At 39.8% G+C, this 20381-nt stretch overlaps 2 protein-coding genes across 2 annotated transcripts in view; one reads left to right on the top strand and one right to left on the bottom strand.

Annotated features, from left to right (window-relative positions):
• The window catches only part of ddah1 (dimethylarginine dimethylaminohydrolase 1), a 62976-nt gene extending 50735 nt beyond the window's left edge, over positions 1–12241 (bottom strand). The window contains exon 1 of the mRNA XM_059541434.1: positions 12094–12241. The gene's annotated coding sequence lies outside the window, so the exon portion shown is untranslated. The remainder of the gene's footprint in view (positions 1–12093) is intronic.
• A 1313-nt stretch (positions 12242–13554) lies between these two features.
• Positions 13555–16032, top strand: LOC132129731 (CCN family member 1-like). Its single transcript, XM_059541433.1, has 5 exons — positions 13555–13676; positions 13960–14173; positions 14324–14668; positions 14755–14951; positions 15044–16032. The coding sequence occupies exons 1-5, from the start codon at positions 13629–13631 to the stop codon at positions 15344–15346; spliced, it is 1107 nt and encodes a 368-aa protein (XP_059397416.1). The 5' UTR covers positions 13555–13628; the 3' UTR covers positions 15347–16032.
• Positions 16033–20381: the final 4349 nt, after the last annotated feature.

Genomic DNA, 20381 nt, shown 5'->3' with positions numbered 1-20381 from the left:
TATGCATACATGCAAAACTCAAAAAAATAAATAATTTAACCATAAATCTTTAATATTTCAAACATATATTGATAAATATTTCAGTCACACAGTGTTGGCGTTGGGGTCAAAGGTGAGTGCTATCTATCGACACATCTGTCACCACACATCAGTCATGCCACAGTGAGCAGCGAGAGTGTGTTAGTGTGTGTGTGTGTGTGTGTGTGTGCATTCACACGCACACTCTGAGGCAGATGGCAAAATATATTTAGTGTTTCAGCTGTCATGCATGGCTGTGTTCACAATATGAGCGACAAACGCAACAGAAAGTGTCTCAAAACAGTCAAATTTGGTATAATGGCTGACAAGACTGAGCTGATGATGTGTATACAGTGCAATCTTAAAAGAACACACTATTTACATGGTAAAATGACAAAGAAGTACTGGACAAAAAGAGCAAGAATGTGTTATATATGTGCATGTACACTGTAAACAATACAATAATTCTTGAGTTACATGCATGCACACTTATGAGAGAATATTAATGCCATTCAGAAAGTCATTTTCCATGCAATTGTTTTGGTATCAGCTGTATGCAAACTTACTCTTGAAGCAACACTGAGATGCCAATATCTCAGCAGATGAACTACATAAGGGTTTAAAATATGAGATACTAAAAGAAAAGTTGGTTAAGAAACAAATTATAAAAGGATATTAAGATATCTGTAATACTTCTTCAGTTACAGGCATACAAACTTTGGGAAAAAAACTCAAAATGTGACTTTTCCCCATTTTTGACCCATCACCGTTGGAATATAATGCAACAAAGGTTGAGAAAGTCAACAGATTTTACTAATAGAGCTACCAATCTCTGAGTAAAAATAATATAATGAGGCTGCCATCTTTCTAAAGTCATATTTAGCCCCCTGTAATTTGGCTCCAACCCTAATTATTTCCCTACTCTACAAAATAGTGCATTACTACATTCATCCATTGAATTTCATATTTTGGTTTTCATGACTATTTTTTTTTCAGTCTTTGTGTACAGTATATTTATTGGTTTTGACTGTCTCAGATGTAATTAGTACTTAAGTTTACTATGGTGAAAGGGGTTTTAGAGACTCAGATCACCTCTTAACCATGGTAAAATCACTCTAAAACAGCCGTTTGGGAAATGCATGAGTATAAATGACCAAAACATAGTTAATATCTAACTACAAACTCCCAGAAGCCAAAGGGTGGATGGTTTGATAAAAGACCTTCAACCGCTGCTCACATGGCAACAGTTTTACATCTGACACACAATCGAAACCTCCTGTTTTCAGGCAGTTTTATAAACATCAAACTGTGCACTTTGCTTAGCTACGGCATGTGAAGGCTAAAAAATGCTCTTCAAGCTACAGCTGCGAGATTTAAGAGATTTAACCCTTGTTGTGCCCACCAATGTGTCCTAAATTTCGTCCAAACTGCATTCAGAGATTGCCATGACCTAAATAACTTGATCCAAGAGTCTTATACAAGGACACACACAATGTTTGCTTAAAGAAACGCTGCCAAGCATTTGTGTGTTGAAGCAGAGATGCGGCCGCTGTGTTTATTCAGATATACATTTCAGCAAACGCCACGGGCGATACAGTCATTTCAATGAAAGTAGGTTTAACTGCTTTAGTGCCCTACGACTTCCCAGCAGCTCTTATGTAACTTGGTGTTTTCCATGAATTGAGCGTTTACAATGACAACGATTTGAGTTTGACCTAAATAATGCAGTGATGCAACAAGGCCCTGAATTTCCCAAACGTTACTGCTAAACCAATTAGGGTTCACCTGAGAAAAACAACCACACGTATAGGCCTGAAAGCAATGATTTGCCAATGCATAACTAGTCTGGACTGGTTTTAAGTGTTTTGGGTGTTTGCTGCAGGATGACACACACATTGTAATTAAGTACTGTTAGATGTTTGTAATAAGGCTTCTTGGCTTTGCAAACATCAAGAAATATTTAAACAATCAGTCAAGTGCAACAGATCTTAAAACTCAATTTCACTCCTGAGAGAGAGAGAGAAAACAGACCTTCATAAACCAAAACCTTTAGCATAATGTCTCAAACGCAGAGCTTTAAAAACACTACTGGCACTAGTAACACCAAGCTCAAGGGTTCAGTTTCCAGGGAAAGCTTAACTAATAAAATAAAATGTACACCTGCAAAGTCGTTATGGATACATAAAAACTATGTTTTTAAAACGCACATTTGATTCATACATTCAGATAAAACCAAATCCATTTGGATGCTAATGAAAATGAGACCAACATTCATCCAATGAAACACTGAAAAATCCAACGGAACAAGCAACTGTTCCAAATACATTAGCAACTACCTAGCAATTCTAGCAACATCTTAGCAACAGTAGCTAAGCAAACACATAGAATTGTTTTAGATCACTATGGAAATTTGTGCAAAGACGTATTTAGGGCTAGATACCGAACTTCGATGCCTTTATGGTATCGAACGAAAAACTTCGATACTATGAGTATTGAAAAATTATTTATCTTTCGGTGGCAAATTTCAATTCCAAAAGACAAGCAGCCGTTTTTTTTTTTGCCAAGCGGCTGTGTCTGTATGAGCTTGTAGCATACATACAGTCGGCATCTAGTCATAGTTGGGGACGTGGTGAGGGCGGAGTCGGCGTGGGGGAAAACACAGCGAACATCGTGTGTATCTGAATTACAAAAATGCACATATTGAGCGCTCATTCCCAGAGACGCGTAGAACAATCTTAGTCTCTTTTAACTTTAATATTCATATACAACAGTCCATATCGATATTTGATTCATTTTACAGCCCAACTGTAGATGTATTCATTCAAAAATAGCCAAATTCCGTGACGTTCTGCAAGTTCCATTCGTGACTGGATTCCGTGATTCTATCCGTGTCGCTTCGCAAACACAGACGGGGTGAATTTATGAATGAAACTGTAAAAGTTCAGAAAACAAAACCTAGTTGTTACGTATCCTCATGCTTTTTTAAGTGGGTATACGGAAATCCTTGGCCTTTTCTAGTGGGTATACGGCGTATCACGTAGACTACACCTCTTAGCAGATGCGTTTTCATGCAAGTTTTGGTATGACACTAGCTTAACTTCACGTAGTTTTGCTTCAGGTAGAATGATAAGGCTAATTATATATGCATGCCACTTTCTGAAACAACCTTACACAGTTTTGATAACGTTAATAATGAACACGATGTTAATATAGCCTGCCTGTGATGAAATGCCGACCGCACACACACACATGCTTAGTCTTGGGATTCCACAACTTCCCTTAATCATTCTCACAACATTTTGCTTGTAGCCTTTTTGTCATCCTTTCCAGTTCTGTATGTTTATTAGGAAGGATGTAGAACTTCAATTCATAATTTGTTAGTTTATTGGAGGTACAGAAAACGACACAACAACTATTCGGCATGATTGTCCCTTGAATTTCAATTGGGGCCAAGGCAATGTTTTCCCCCACGGGCTAAATTCATATCACGTGACGGGGCGTTCCCGGGGGCGTTCACAGACCAACCGTCTGTATCTATACGTGCATGTAAGGACCTGAATTCGTCGTGATTGGCTGTCCACCACCACGTGACGGGGAGGATTTCTGAAGATTCTCGCAGTCACACGACACAAGTGTAGTTGTTTTTTCTCAAAACGTTTCCGTTTTACAATGCCAAAGAGGTCTAAAGTGTGGCTACACTTTATAAAAGTGGATGCCGAGTCAGCAAAGTGCAACATATGCGATAAGAGTATTGCAAACAAAGCCGGCAATACCACCAATTTAATGAAGCATTTGTTTGGATGAGTGTTTTGCCCTCCCTCCCTGTTTAGTTTGGTCTACTCCATTGCGTATCTTGAAACACGCCCTCTTTCACGTCATCTAAATAACAGAGAGAGAGAGACAGATTTATTTAGGTTTTGGTTAAACAAAATAAATTATTATTTTAAAAGATTGACTCAAAAGAATCATCGGTTCACTAATCGGATCATGAACTTGTATTACCGAGCCAAAGATTATCTGTTATTGAACATCTCGAATGAATAAAGTCTTCAAGTTCATCTGTAAAGCACATAAAGCTATCGTTTGAGATAATATAAACTCCTATTTCATGCATGATTCGTATGGATCTGCTAACTGAATGCAAAGTGTTAGTTCTAGAAGAATGTCTGTGTCTTGATGAGCATGTGTCGCTCACTAGGAGTCGCTAAATGAACAGCTGCTGTTCTTTTTTTTTTTTTCTTTTTTCAACGGAGGATCAGTTGCCCTATTGGTTCAAATCGCCAAACGGTTTAATTAAATATTAAATTAATAAATGATAACGCAAACGCCCCTGTTTTGATATGATGTGGTGGGCTGGTGTGGGCCAGAAAGTCCAGGTCAATCAAGTTTTGGTCCCAGTCCGCCCCTGAATGGCGCACCCCTATCCAAAAAGCACAACCAGTTGTATTAATAATGTTATCCTGAGTGTGAAGTGTTACCAGAATTTGTTTTAATTAAGGTGAAAAATAAAAGTTTTGTTTAATGTATTTGTGTTGATGTTGAAATGGATTTTAAAACATATGGTATCGAAAAAAGTATCGTTAGGAACCGGTATCGAAACTGAGGTATCGAAATTGGCACCGGATCGAAAGATTTTGAACAATACCTAGCCCTAGACGTATTGTATTGCAGTCTGAAAACACAAAAACTAGGCTTAACTCTAATGTATCCCTCACAAACCCATTTAGACAAAGTCAAGCAAATCAACTCACATTCTTATTTTAAAGAACATGACTTCAAATTTCACATTTAAGACTCTTAAAGTAATAATGGCTCAAAAAACGGCTTTATATTCTGGTTTTGAGACTACAAACCGAACAATTGTACTCAAATTGTATCTGCACTGACTAAAATAACATTGCCCCAGCTTTGCATCCACACAGCGAGGTATATAGAATTGATTATACATCACGAAAGGCAAAAGTTACCTTCAAACCTCTCAACAGGATGCTGCCTGAGCAAAAATGCTTTAATGCACAATCTTCATATACCTATAACATTATGATGTATTGATGATGATGATGAATGTTAGCGATGAGCTGGTCTGTTAACCCTTTCATGTGCCGCGGTCATTAAGAAAAAACTCATCTATTCTTTTACTGCATGCAGTTGAGTGCACACAGCTGCTGACCGTGCACCTAAAAAATGATTTTCCAGCTTAACTGGATTAATGTTTGCACAAAGTCTTTACCAAATTACTGATTGATATAGGGTAAGATGTGTCGTAATCACTATGCATACATCAAATCACATGATACAAATAATTTAGTGATTTTATTGCATTAAAAGTCGTCATATCTAACTCTAATAAATTGCTTGCTTGATGATATATTTGATGACAGTTCTGATCTACATGGATGCACACATGCATCAGTCAAACCAGTTTCCACTGAGCTGTATGCATGGCCTGACACGAACCCAAAAAAGACTATTTAGATCAAAAAACACCGTTCCATAAATATAAAGGCACGAGCAACAGCATTTTTAAATGCAAATTTATTACTATTATTATTTTATTTTATTATTAAAACCATTCTATCATTCTGAAAACACAAGATATAATGTGTAGTGATAATGAATTAATAGTGTGTGCAATCATTCATGAATTATTATTTTTTTAAGATATTAAATATAGTACACTATACATATATAAAGTCTGATAGTGGTTAGTTGAATGACCCTTGACCTCAATCATAGGAAACCAAAACTTTGCTCACTCTAGTTGGATGGTTTGTTGAAAATTCACGACAATATGAGAAAGATTCTTCAAAAACATCTAAAAAGCATCATTTTTAAATGCGTAAGTTAACGTTTTGCTCGTGCGCGTCTGGATCAAGTTCGCGATGCATGAAAACCCACTGACGTGTTTCTATTCTGTCCTGTACCTCCTTCCTTCTGCTCTCGGCTCCGGGTCTTGTGATGAGCGCCGTGTCTCCGCACACCACCGCCGCGTCCTCCACGAACACGCAGTCCGGCAACGCCTCGTCCGCGGGCAGCTCCAGCACCTCCAGACCGAGCCGGTGCTTCAGGACCGACACGTATTTGTCATGCTCCTCCTGCGCTTTGAGCAGGTCCACCTCCAGACAGCCGGTCCGGAGCGCTTCTTTGGCCAGAGACCGAGGGACCGCGCGAACCACCGCGTGCGTAAATCTGCCGAATCCGGACATCATCTCCAAATGCGCGATCTCGCTCCGAACCCTCCGCTTTGTGTTTACCACTGGACTGTTTGTTTGTTTTTCTGTTTGTTTGTTGTTGTTGTTCCCCGTTGTGGTTCTACATACGCTCGGCTCGAGCTCTGAAAGGGCGACAACTGCGCGCTGATGACGTCAAGGACGCGCCCGACGCGACGCGCACCAATGTGATAAGAGGTTGTTAATCGAAAAAACAAAATGCACCAAATATGAAATATGTTATTTGTATTTGTATTTAACAAGACTGTATATAATATAATATAATAACAATGCATTTCATAATAATAATAATAATAATAAAACCTCCCATTTAAAAATAAATAAATAAATAAATAGATGAAAACCATTTATCCACACGCTATATTTAAATAACATTTAGATTGTTTTGTGATTTGTGTATAGTCTCAAATATTTTTTTTTAGCAGTTTTTGTCTAATTATTAAGCTTCACATTTCTCAATTTTATTTTGATTTTAAAAAGGTGAGTTAATATTCAAACAATAAGCTACTTTAGTTAAAGGTTACTTTTTTTAGAGGCCCATAAAATGGTGCCATTTAACTTTTCATCACTTATGACATTGAAAACGAGAAATATCAATAAAAATGGGTTCGACTGAAGTTTTAACAAAGTTTTGATCAAACAGCACTTTTTTAATCTATTATACCATGAAAATGACATTGATTCTTAACCAATGCAGACCTCTTCGTTTTTAAAAAACCCTAAATGATTGAGTGTGTTCCCTTTTTTATATAGCCGTGGCTTTGTATTTACAGTATGAATGAACTAAGGTCTGTGGTTCAAATGACTTGAAGAGTCATACAGTACAGTCATAACTAAAATATGTATTTCGGCACTGATGTGTTTTTTAAAGTACATAGGCTGCTAAATAAAGACTACAGGATGTTCTTCAAGCACTGTAGTCCTTATATAGCCATTTAATGCCACAGGAAATTCCTGAGAGATCCCATGAAGAACTGACCATCTGTCTGACAGTCTGAGGTCATGACTGAACATCTCTACTGCAGCGTGCTGCATTCGTTTCAATCATTAGTGTCATATCTATAGCTACTGACACACTGCCAGTGACCGCCACCAAAAGACAGACACCTGCATGGAATAAACAAAACCATCAGACCTTTGAAATATACATTGCACAAAAATAAATAATCATGAAAAACACAGGCTCTTTTATTGGCATCTTTGGTTCCATTTAACAGCAATGGAACATTTCAATTACACAAAAGGTTCTTTATAATGGAAAAATTTTTTCTTTAGATTATGCACATGACATGACAAAAAAAAATACAAGAAAAAAAGTTAATTGAGCGCATGATTACTAATTTGTTCCCTCTGTAACATAACATAACATAACATGACAACACAATAAAACACAACATATAACATAACAAATAACATTACATATAACATAACGTATAACACAACACAACATATAACATAACATAACATAACATAAGTTCGGAGCGGCTTCGCGAATCATTTGAGTCAGTTCGGGAGTTCGGAGCGGGTTCGCGAATCATTTGAGTCAGTTCGGGAGTTCGGAGCGGGTTCGCGAATCATTTGAGTCAGTTCGGGAGTTCGAATTCAGCGGGTTCGCGAATCATTTGAGTCAGTTTGGGGATCGCGAATTGATACAGTTCGGGAGTTCGGAGAGGATTCGCGAAACATTTGAGTCAGTTCGGGAGTTCGGAGCGGGATCGTGAATCATTTGAGTCAGTTCGGGAGTTCGGATCGGGTTCGCGAATCATTTGAGTCAGTTTGGGGATCGCGAATCATTTGAGTCAGTTCGGGAGTTCGGAGAGGGTTCGCGAATCATTTGAATCAGTTTGGGAGTTCGAAGCGGGTTCGCGAATCATTTGAGTCAGTTTGGGGATGGCGAATCATTTGAGTCAGTTCGGGAGTTCGAAGCGGGTTCGCGGATCATTTGAGTCAGTTCGCGAGTTCGAAGCGGGTTCGCGGATCATTTGAGTCAGTTTGGGGATCGCGAATCATTTGAGTCAGTTCGGGAGTTCGGAGCGTGATCGCGAATCATTTGAGTCAGTTTGGGGAGGGTGAAAACTGAAAACCCTTTAGATGAATGTTTACTAAATAAAAATATTTCAAGAAGGATGTATAAATAATGCTTTCAGAACATGAAAGTGTTATTTATAAAGAATGCTTATATTATTAAAGACAAGATAACTTCTTGCAAATGTTCTATTAACAGTAGGCTACTGGAAGAACGTTAGTTTGTGACTTTGATAGAACCTTGCTAATAGAAGACCATAATGTCATTATTTAGCTCAATTCTGTTTAGGTTTTGTTTTCATCTGATAGCGTCAGTGCAGTCAAATCGATAATATGAAGTATTTATTATTAAATATTAAACTTCACAATCAATGGAACCTTCATATTGCACTTTATAGTGGAAAAAGGTTCTTCGGATTATTTCTGAGGAACAGCTCTTATATGAACTTATCAATAAAAATTTCTTTGAGGAGCCCAAAATGATTCTTCTTTTAAATAACTGCGCAAAACCTGTAGAGTGTTTTTTTTTAGAAAGGTTTTCAGAGCTCAGGTCACACTGTTTGTTTTGCATGGATGGAATTCCTCTTTTCTATGCACATTCCTCGGTCTTTCCATCTTTCCATCGAGTGCGGCTGGAATCATTCTCCAGACATCCTTGAGTACATTCCTGCACACCCCAGGAACAAAGTTTGTCTTTTCTTGTTCCAAATCCACTCAATTATCCAGACCGGTCTAAACATTCCCGGAGCCCCACATTCCATCCTCTCATTCCGTTCCCCCTTCCATCCCTGTGCTCCGTTTTTCCATTCCTCCGGCTTTCCCCTCGGAGAGGAAATATGCGGGTTGAGTAAAGGCGAGCAGGTCCTAGCGCACCTGGCACACAGCTTGGAGGGCCGTAAAAGATGAATGAACTTTGAGCTTCAAAGACCTTTTGGAACTGGTTTTCGGGGGCTAAACACATTCTATAACGGCGCTCTCTGCGTGAACATTATACAACATCCGCTCAGACGAACCTCAGCACCATAAACCAATCCTTACTGTTCCAGAACCTACCGAGCAGCATCTCAAACATGTCTGAAATATGTAGCCTAGTAACCACCCAGTACACCCTAGTATCAGTGCTAAAGATTTACTATGGTATCTATAGTTTAACATTGTAAGCAATGTACTCAACCAGCTATTCAGCATCATCTCATTATCAGCTTTATGTGATTTTATTAGGTTATACAGAGTGTGACATGACTTTATACTGAAATGATCCTCAGCAAATTTCCTGAACAAAAACTTTCCTCTTGCATTTATCACACAAATCAAACGGTCCAGACTCCCAGACTTTAAACAGCTCAGATCCCACGGCATAAACACTTTCTCCTTATAGTCGGAGGAAGCACACGTCATGGCTGAAATATTTATCTGTGAGCCGCTGTGTGATCCAGTGTAGACTGTTAAACTTCAGCATGAGGGGAAAATTCCTACCTCATCATGATTACTTTTGTTTCTAAGCACTGTTATTAAAAAGTAGATGCATTTAGCATTTCAGAACACCTTCGCAAACACCTTCCGATTGGATAGAACCAACCAGAAAACCCTACTTTTAGGATTTCAGAAACTTTCAGCAACCGCCTAGTTAACACCCGAGACCACCCTAACGTCATAGTAGCTAGATTTAGGCTTTCAGAACAAATGCCATTCAGCCAACTAGTAATTTAATAGCATAATTAAAGAAATCAAATGACTGACAAATGGCATGCCTATTTTTGCAATCCTGGGAGAAAGGGTGCACAGATATTTGTGTGATTTTTAGCAAGGAAATGACATTGCATAGTCTCAGTGAACTATGACAGGAAAAGCCAATGGCCGTATACCTGGATAGCATCTCTTTAATATCACTCTGTCAGGACGGGATGAATTGTGCAAGAGGTTTAACAGCAGACAACTTCCACACTGGAGATGTCACACCACACACACCACTATGATAAGATAAACACAAGCAGAGCTGCCACTCATCTGTAGAGTATTACATAATATAGAAACATGGACGTGGCCCAACTCTACTTTAAGGGGAGTGGGATTGAAGGGTTTAAGCCACTCATGTAACGCGTTCGTAATCAATACACGCTGCCAGACCACCGCTTCCAAAGCCCTGGAAGAAAGTGAAGCCCAGAGGAAAATATTATGTTTACCATTACAACATGGCAGACATAAATGAGAAACGCTCTTGTAATGGTTCTTGGATGTGTAATTCCAGAATAGAAAAATGAGGGGTGACTCCACTGGAACACAATGACTGCACTGTTTCCTAAAAGCCCCCCGCCCCTCTCATCAGGAAAGATGGAGAATGCTTGCTGAACGGCATGTGCGGGAACAGATGTCAAGACTTTGTGAGCTCATTTTCTCACTGGACAGACTCTACTCTCACTCTCTCCAGGGGAGACACTTCAGCTGACCTCAATCGCTCGCACTGGGAAAAGCAGAATGTAGACTACTATTGAGGAAATAAAGGCTTATATAACTTAATATGCACTGGCCCCAATAAGTAAGCCTTTAGTAGCCACCTAGCAGCAACCTAATAGAGTAACACCCTAGCATCGTACAGTATGTTAATTTTACAGCCTTTCAGAACACCTTTGCAACCACCTAGCAATGGTCTGGTAACCATACAGAAAATGCTGGCCTAGTAAACACCCAGAACTCCCTAGCACTGGACAAAAAAAAAAAACAGTATTTGGATATCTAAAGAATGCCACATGTAAAAAAAAAAATCTAAAAAAAGTCACGACTACCTGAAGGACATCACTGAAACTGAAATCAGAGAAGCGGCTCACCTTTTATTAGCCAGTCTGAAACATTCTCTGTCTGTCAATCTTTTTTTCTTCTTCTTTTTTCCATGTAGGTTTACTGATCCTAGGTTGGCTAGAATAAGCACAAGCACAATTAACAAGTACAGCATTCCAGCACAACAGTTTTATCAATTCAAACCAAACAAACTTTTTTAAATCATAAAAACAATAGCAATTAAACTGATAGCTTAAACTCGGATTGGATGCTGGTAAACCAAGTGGTTGGGTTTTTAAAAGCATTTGGCTATAAAAGGCATTCAGAAACAGCAATGTATTTGGCAAAACAATTATTTGGTGTCACAGCTCAGGACAGTGGTTTGGGAATGCATGCATTCTAGTGGCGCCATCATCCTATTAGCATTATCATGATGTCATTTTCCAGCACCTACATCTCAGGTGATTGGCTCAGAATGAACAAATATGGCAGGATGCAAGTTTACACGCTTTCCAAGCTACATGCATCAGCTTTACGTCTTAAACGGCTAGCAGCGTTTGGAACATACTAACTTGTTTCTGGCTGGTCATTCACGAGCAAAACACAACACCATGTTCAATACAAACCAGCTCAGATGATGCAAGATCAACAAGCTAGAAATCAGCTAACGTGCTCTAAAACACAGGTTTTTCCAGCACTACTTAATTCAAAATTGATTAATTCAAATATTATTATGCATAAATGCAATTGTTTAGCATGGTAAAGTCATGGTAAAGACTACAGATCAAACTTCAGTACATTGACAGTACAGCACATCACCATCTAGTGTCGCAATATGGAAAAAAAACACAGGTTTTCAGAACTCAGCAGCTCAGGATCTCAGTGAACAGATCCGAAAACTTTTCCTAGACCAGTCACTTACACAAACCTGAACGACCAGAAGAAAACAACCAATGATGATAACAGTGCTCTCATCATTTGTTTGATTGCACACACACTGTTGCTACAAACAAATGGTCCATGAAGATGCAGAAGTCAAACATACCTGACACTTCTCCAAAAGTCCTCAATCCAGGTGGTAAACGTTCTTCATCTGGACATCTCAGTGTCCAGACGCTTCTGCTCTCTGCGAGTCTGTGGAAAGAACTATTCAGTGCTGTCAGGACAATATTGTGCATCCCCTTACTCTCAGTTTGGTTTGTGTGTATCCAAAGACTTCTAATCTCTGAATTCCGGAGGAATGCCATTTGGAATCTTAGACAAAAACAGTCCATTTTTTTCAGTTTTTTCCTTTTTTACATCTCGTATGGAAAACTGGATGCCTGTTGTATTTTTTCTTCCACTGTGTGATGGACAGACTGCATGAATATTAAATTAGCTGGAGGAATTTCCTCCACGGAGAGCGTGTTTGGGTATCTTTAAGCTGTCAGGAATGCTTTGTGGTTGGATAACTCCAGCAGAAATGTTAATAATGCAGGCTACTGCCCAGACCAAATATGGTAATATTGTTACGTCTGGAATCAGGCTTCACATCTGGAATCGCTTAGAGCTGTTGAGTCAAGAGAGAGGAGCGAGCCGAGCCAAAAATAGAAGCCGTAAAGTATGAGTTTACAACGTCTCCAAACGCGCACAGAATACTGCATTTAAGATGCGTGATGGCACAGAAGGTTTCCAAACAGTTCTACCTCTAAATCGAAAAGTTTGAGTGTTTGGAAAATAATAAAACTCCACAAAAAAGCGCATAGCTGATCTGGATAAGCGGCCGCGCGCGTCCTGTGGAATAATTTATGGTTCACGCGCTTGAACTCACATAACTCCATTAATAGACCCCCGGGGGCTCCGACATACTTCAGTGGCGAGTAATAACGCTAATCTTTGACATGACGTTAGCCAAAATAAAACAGTTAGTAAGCATGCTGTTGGTGAAATAATACACCCCCCCTCCCATATTTCTCTCCACGTTTCCATTTTGCGTTTGCGTAAAGTTAATTCATAAATACTTGAATTATTGAAACCATTATCGTTCTAATACATTCCAACGTGTAAAGAAGCTTCTGCTTTATTATTATTATTATTTATAAACTGGACACAGATAGTTGGATGGAAATTATATTCGCGTTTGTTTATTTACGCGTAAATAATAACGCGTAATTAAGTGTTTAAAACACTGCTTTTTAAAATCACACAGGCTACGTGTTTTGTCTTCCTTCAAGGGGATCATTTGAAGTAAAAGATGTTTTCAGTGAAAGGGGAAAATTCATATGAGAGAGAGAGAGAGAGAGAGAGAGAGAGAAAAAAGAAAGTTAGACAGGGTGGTGCTTAGCTCGGATGGAAAACGCGCCAAGAAACATTCCTCGCATTGCTTCGGAACAGTTCAGCGATGGTGACGTCAGGGCTCCGCTACAGTATAAAAGAGGAGCCGCGCGCGTCTTCACTCTCAGAGCGCTGCGCCTTCAGACGCACCGAGATAAACCGAGAACGCGACGCACCCGCGGGAGTCAGCGCAACGCGCACACGAGGACTTAAACCGAGGAATTGTTCGCTTGATTCAAGAAATCTACAGTACACAGAGAAGCGAAGATGTTTGCTTGGGCTGTTATCGTCGTCCTTATTGCACAGTTGTGTGTGGTAAGTTATTATATTACTCATATGCTTATTATAGAAGTTGTGTTTGATACAGATACAGGACAGTATATACATATAATTATTGATCATTCAAGGGGCGTTTTCACTGGAGGGTTAGTTTCTGTACGCACTGTATTATAAATTATACTATAGACACTTAGGTGCTAGATCCCCTGGTTATACAGTTAAGAGTTTTATTTTCACTGGCTTGTTCTTAAACTCCTACATTTTAGTTTTATCTTTGTTTTAAACAAAGAGACTAAAGTCTCGTGGTTTTTCTTCTCAGGTCTTCTCCAGCTGCCCAGCCACATGCTCGTGCCCGCTGGAGCTTCCTAAATGCACGCCTGGAGTCAGTCTGGTCTCAGATGGCTGCGGCTGCTGCAAAGTGTGTGCCAGACAGCTGAACGAAGACTGCAGCAAGACCGAGCCGTGCGACCACACCAAAGGGCTGGAGTGCAACTTCGGGGCCATCCATGGGGCCACCAGAGGCATCTGCCGAGGTAAGTTTCTCATTATGCTTTGCAAAAGACACCGAATGGAAACCATGTGTGGATTGGAAGGGGGGGTCTTAGTGGAAGGAAGAAAAGAATAAGCTGGATGTTTGAATTTCTTGTGTTGGAATGCTTAAACCTTTCGGTTTTTTCTTACAGCCAAATCCGAGGGCAGACCTTGCGAGTACAACAGCAGGATCTACCAGAACGGAGAGAGCTTCCAGCCCAACTGCAAGCACCAGTGCACTTGCATCGATGGGGCAGTGGGCTGCATCCCGCTTTGCCCGCAAGAGCTCTCCCTGCCCACGTTGGGCTGCGCCAACCCCAGGCTGGTCAAAGTGCCAGGCCAGTGCTGCGAAGAATGGGTCTGCGATGATGGGAAGACTAGGGAATCTGCCAACAAGCTGTCTGGCAATGATCCAATGGTCGATGATTCTGAGAGCGACCTCACCAGCAAGAACGAGTTTATCTCCATCGTCAAGGCCGGACTCAAATCCTTGCCTGGTAAGATCAAAGATGCATTGGTTATAAGCATGCATGTCTGATTTGTATACAATCAGAGTTTAAAACAGCGCTCTGTTCATTTGCAGCATTCCGATCGCAGCCGGAATCCCGCCGGTTTGAGAAGTGCATTGTGCAGACCACTCCCTGGTCCCAATGCTCCAAGACCTGTGGCACTGGAATCTCCACCAGGATAACCAACGACAACGGCGAATGCAAGTTGGTTAAAGAGACCAGGATCTGCGAAGTCCGTCCATGCAGCCAATCGCAATACACCAGCCTCAAGGTATGCAACATCCGTGCAAAGACAAATGCATTGCATCATGTCATTTGCATGCAACTTCCATGCATCTAACTTATCTTGTGTACTCTCAACAGAAGGGAAAAAAATGCAACCGGATTAAGAAGTCCACGCAGCCGGTGAAGTTCTCCTACGCCGGATGCTCCAGCCTGAAGAAGTACCGCGTCAGATACTGTGGCTCATGCGTGGATGGTCGCTGCTGCAGTCCGCAGCAGACCCGCACCATCCGGGTCAAATTCCGCTGCGAGGATGGCGACACCTTCAACAAGAACGTCATGATGATCGAGTCCTGCAAGTGCACCTACAACTGCGGCCATGGCAATGATGCCACCTACCCTTTCTACAGACTCTTCAACGACATCCACAAATTCAGAGACTGAGCGCCAGCAGGGAATCCCACCTCTACCCTTGCATGACTGGGAGCGCATCACAAGCGTCGACCAATAGCAGCCCAGCTGCGCAATCAGGGGGCCCATCCACCGGCCAATCAACTACCATCTCCTGTTGTAACTAGATTCCCACGGAATTACAGACTTACATTACGGGGACTTTGAAGTGCACTGTTTGCTGAGGCCGTGTCAGCGTTTCGAGAAATGCTCGCTCCATAATGGAGCGCTATGTTTTATTGCTTCGTTATGGAGCAACCTGTAAAGATGTAAAGATGCAGTTGTTAATATTACAATTCCTGATGTATATCTTGATGTCTAAATACAAAACATGACCCAAACTGTAAACTTGTATGTGTGTATGTTCCCAATTGTAGATATGCACATGCATAATGTACAACTGGTAGACTATGAACCTGGTCAAGGTTGAGTTTGTCCATGTAATATCCCCCCCTCCTATAATGCAGGTGAATGCATCCTCATTGTTTGGCAGCTAGAGAAATCCACGACATGATTAAAAACGGACTTAAAGTTTGAATGAATGTTTTATTATTGTTATTAATATTATTTATCGCAAATGTAGCTCTTTTATTTGAACAACGTAATACTGGAATAAAGTGTAAAAATTATCTATGATTTAATTTTATATGTTACAAATAAAAGATTTATTTATGAACGAATCACCTCGAGTTGTGTTATTGAATGTTCATAACAGTGATAAAAACACAGGTCATTCATGAGACGCAATCTTTCCACATTAAGAATGAAGGGCTGGTTATTTAACAGCAGTTCTGGAAGTTTCTCTCACTTCTCTCTGTTGAATGGAAGGCTACTGGGAAACTGTAAGACTTGACTTGCTTCCTATAATAAAACCTGAGCCGCCCGTTCATTTGGTTCCTTTAAGAAAACAATTAAGAGACGGAGCAACAGCAGAGAGCGTGGAGCTGTGCCCGGAATCTTGAGTGCTTTTCCAAACGGAGTTTTAGTCTGTGTTTACAGGAGTTCTTAGAGCAAAAAGCACAGAACTAAAACATTGGGAATCACAGGGGAGATGAGGAGCTCTTATGCCGTATTATGGTTTAATTTGTTAGACAACTTCTCACCAAACGACTGGTTTACTTGTTGCACATGGGTTTAATGAATATCGATCTTATCTTCAATCGGAGACCTTTAGATCCACAATCATGCATTATGAAGAACAGATCTGCAGGGCATCTGTTCATCTTCCTCGTCTCTGACCCCTCCTTCAGCCCGGAATGATATATCTCCAGTGAGGTTTGATCCAGGTGAAGGAAATCCAGCTGAGGAATGCAGATGGTCGGCAGATGTCGGAAAATATTTGGAAGCAGCTTGTTCGGTTTGAGCCATCCTGCTAAAAATACACCATTTCTAAAAAGAACAGAGATTTTAGAGGCTTTATGACATCCCAACGGATGATGGGAACACACACGGATGGTTATATCACACCACAGAGGCCTTTAAGGCAAGAATAAGCTGTTTCTATTGGAGTGGAACTGTGATCCAGACGTTTCCTTGTGATATGACACTGTAGACAAAACCAGCATCAGTTTAGCTTCTGAAAAAGGGAATAAAATGTCAAAAACACATATAAACAACACAGATAACACTGGTAACGTCAAATGAAATGAAAACTGTCAAGTCATTTTAATGGTCTTCCACTAGGCATCATGAATGCAGAGCCATTTGTTATGCTTTTTTCCCACTCTTAATTTTGACATCCGATAGGAATGAAACAGTTTCAGCAAACCTACATGCACTTTTTTGTGCAGGAATAAAATGTTGACAGATTAGGTTTTATGGTGTGTTCATAATCATATTTTTAATCCTGTCTCTTGTCCTCTTCAGTGGTGTTCCTCATTCGCGTCTGTCATCTAACTGATGACCCCTAGTGGCCAAATAAAGAGCTACTGTTATGTTTTAAAGTGACAGTCCACCCAAAAATTTACTAATCATGTCATATCTCTCTAACTCTTGAAATATTTCCAAAACAGCGTGAGCTAATAGCAATTTTATATCTTTGATGTCTTGTAAAGCAATTGTTTGCTAAAAAAAGGCAAAAAGTCAACAAAATTTTCTAAAGATATCATGAGTGCAAAACTTACTGCCATGATGCAATGTTATTCAAGCTTTGTTTTGTGGTTGCTGTGGTGTTTTGAGTTGTTTTAAGTGTGTTGCTAGGGTGTTGCTCACTTGTCCGAGTCCCTGATATCTAGATTTGGCTCGGGTCCCTTCTTTAATGTGCATATGTGGGACTTTTTCATCTGTTTTATGGCCCACCAGGTCAAAATGGTGCATCTGATCTGATCGTGTAAAATGATGAATAGCTTGATTAAGAAACACTCATGTAGTGATGTAAACGGGTGTGTGAGACATGCTGCCAAAAGCATAGGATGGGGAATAGTTACTATTAGTGTGCTTAACTAACCATGACATACACCTCATCTCACACAGGCGCTGGATGTAAGCAATGACGACATGCCGCAGACAGCGTTACATAAGCGCTAATGATGAACTTAACGAAAATCAGCCCACGCTCCAGAGAAGGCGTCAGCGGCGAGTCCGAGGAGGCATAAACGTCTGTTTATCTGCTCAAACAAAGCACTCTTTGATGGGGAAATAAAGCCTTAGTGCTGCTTTCTGTGGAAAAGCATTCGAGAGCCAGGTTGAGATGGTCCCTGGGTGTTTTCTTTAACTCCATGAACAGAAAACACATGCATTCAACCCCACGGTGACATGAATAATGCTCATAACAACTACAGCCCTGCCAAATTTGGAGAACCTGGCTAGTCTCATGCACACTACAATGACTGAAATAAACAGCTGAAATCCAAATTGCTGGCTGTTTTGTAACAAATTTGTGTTTTGACAAAAATGCATATACTCTGAAAAGCCTGAAGTCTTAAGTTTCCATATTTGGTGGTTATTTTGTGATAGAAGTATTATTGTGAGAGAAATTTATAAATTTGTGACAGGAAAATGCATTAAAACATTCAGTCTGAGTGTCACCCGCTGGTTATTTTTGGTATAACAATTTTTTTTTAATATCAACTTCAAATTTGGAACACAACTAAGTTTGACATACGGCTTTGATTTTTATAGCAATTACAACAAATATATATATATATATATATATATATATATATATATATATATATATATAGTAAGTATTCATTTTAATATCTAATAAATGCTTTTTATAAATGATTATAGTATATTTTCTTTACTATGAACAAACTTTTTTGCACTTCAAAAAACATTTCAAAGTTAAATGGAAAAAATAATCTGCGCAAATCAAATCTGCGAAGGAAGGCACTTAGACACAAGTTAAGTTGATTACCTGCACGCAAAACCAAATGCACTTAACTCGGTCAGAATAAGCTGTAATGTAGATCAGTTAGTCAGTTTTTATGAGTATGAGATGATGATCATAGGTTAGCTCTGAACACCAGGACTAAAGCAATCAGAGGAGGAGCAGCTGCATAGACCGTGCTCCTATTGGGCAAGAACACAATCTGATTGCCAAACAATATACGACCAGTTCATTACTGATATTCTCCAGTGCAATCAAAGAGCAAAGGCTTTCAGCGAAATGCATGCAAAATATCTAGGTCAATGATAGTAGATCATTATGGGATGTTGTTAGAATGACAGCCATGCACTGTGAAGACAAACACACACACATACTAACACACACACACACACACACACACACACACACACACACACACACACAAAAACCACTGAACTCAAGTAACTGTGCCAGAGAGTTACTTTGCAGCTACTAAATAATTCTGAACAGATAATGCAGTTGCTGAAGAGTTTTGAATGGTTTTTAGTGTGATGCTAGACAGTTTCTAAGGATGATTTAACTAATAACCTAATCAGAACAATCAAATCTAGTAATGTTGATGGTCGGACAAAGACCACTAATAGCGACGATCAAACTGGTCTAAAGAAGTCTTTCCCAGCATGCACCTGTCCCTCCGCGTGCAGTGGTTATGTGGACATCAGGACCAATCGTGACTCATTAAAATGCAATTACACACAATGGAAAGTCCAAGCCACATCTTTGAGAAACTAAATCTAAATGTTGATTGTGAAGACCGCGAAACTTCTCATGCTTCAAACAAGCCATGTTTGTTTGGGATTCTTTGCAGCGATGCCATGTCAAGATCGTAACGTTCTGCTAGCAAATACTTGCTCACAAATATACATGTTTACGCTAAGACAACACAAATCTCTGGTCTGAATTAAAGTAGGGAACTTTTCAGGACCCAGTGTACTAGAAAACAAAACACAGCCTGTTTGTCACCGAGGATGTGGTTAATTAGTCTGCTAAACCAGATTCAACCGATCAATCAATCAGTTAACCAGCGAAACCAGCATCAGTACAGACCAAGGCCTGAACCATGCCTTCAACACTGGCGAGACTTTGTTTTTCTTTAACGAAGCATAGCGAAACAGAACAGTCTAATTTTACGTGGAAAGCAATCATTTTGAACTATTTGCAAATTATATTTTAAAACATGCACACATTCACTCTTAGTTGTGTGCTCAATAAGAAACGATTCGTGTCTCATCACATTCAGTTATGAACTACAATATTTGAGAAAACAAAAGTCTAGTGGTTTGTATCACTGGATAATACTGATGTTAGCTTTACATTTCTATTATATAACAGTTGCAAAATATTAAACGTTTAACATTAAAACTAACACTTTGCGATGGAATTCACGCTCAGCTTTCGTGAACAGTAAACCCCGCCTACTTTGATTTGATTGGCCAACAATTTGAGATTGACGAGTGTTTAGACCACTGAGGAAGAGCGACCTAAAAATGTAACTTTCAAACCTTTTTGTCATCCTAACAATTCGGTTATTTGTAATTATTGGGGAGAATTATCACCGTCATTGTCTATGTTGGTAACGGCTCTGATAAGCCTATTAGCAACTGTTCTCTCAATAACACGAGGTCAGAATGTCCTTATCGCAGCGACACTGCTGTGCTG

Source organism: Carassius carassius, chromosome 46 (assembly GCF_963082965.1).
Source record: "Carassius carassius chromosome 46, fCarCar2.1, whole genome shotgun sequence".
NCBI lineage: Eukaryota > Metazoa > Chordata > Actinopteri > Cypriniformes > Cyprinidae > Carassius > Carassius carassius.
The sequence above is the reverse complement of the archived record's forward strand: the minus strand, read 5'-3'. Positions and strand labels throughout refer to the sequence as shown.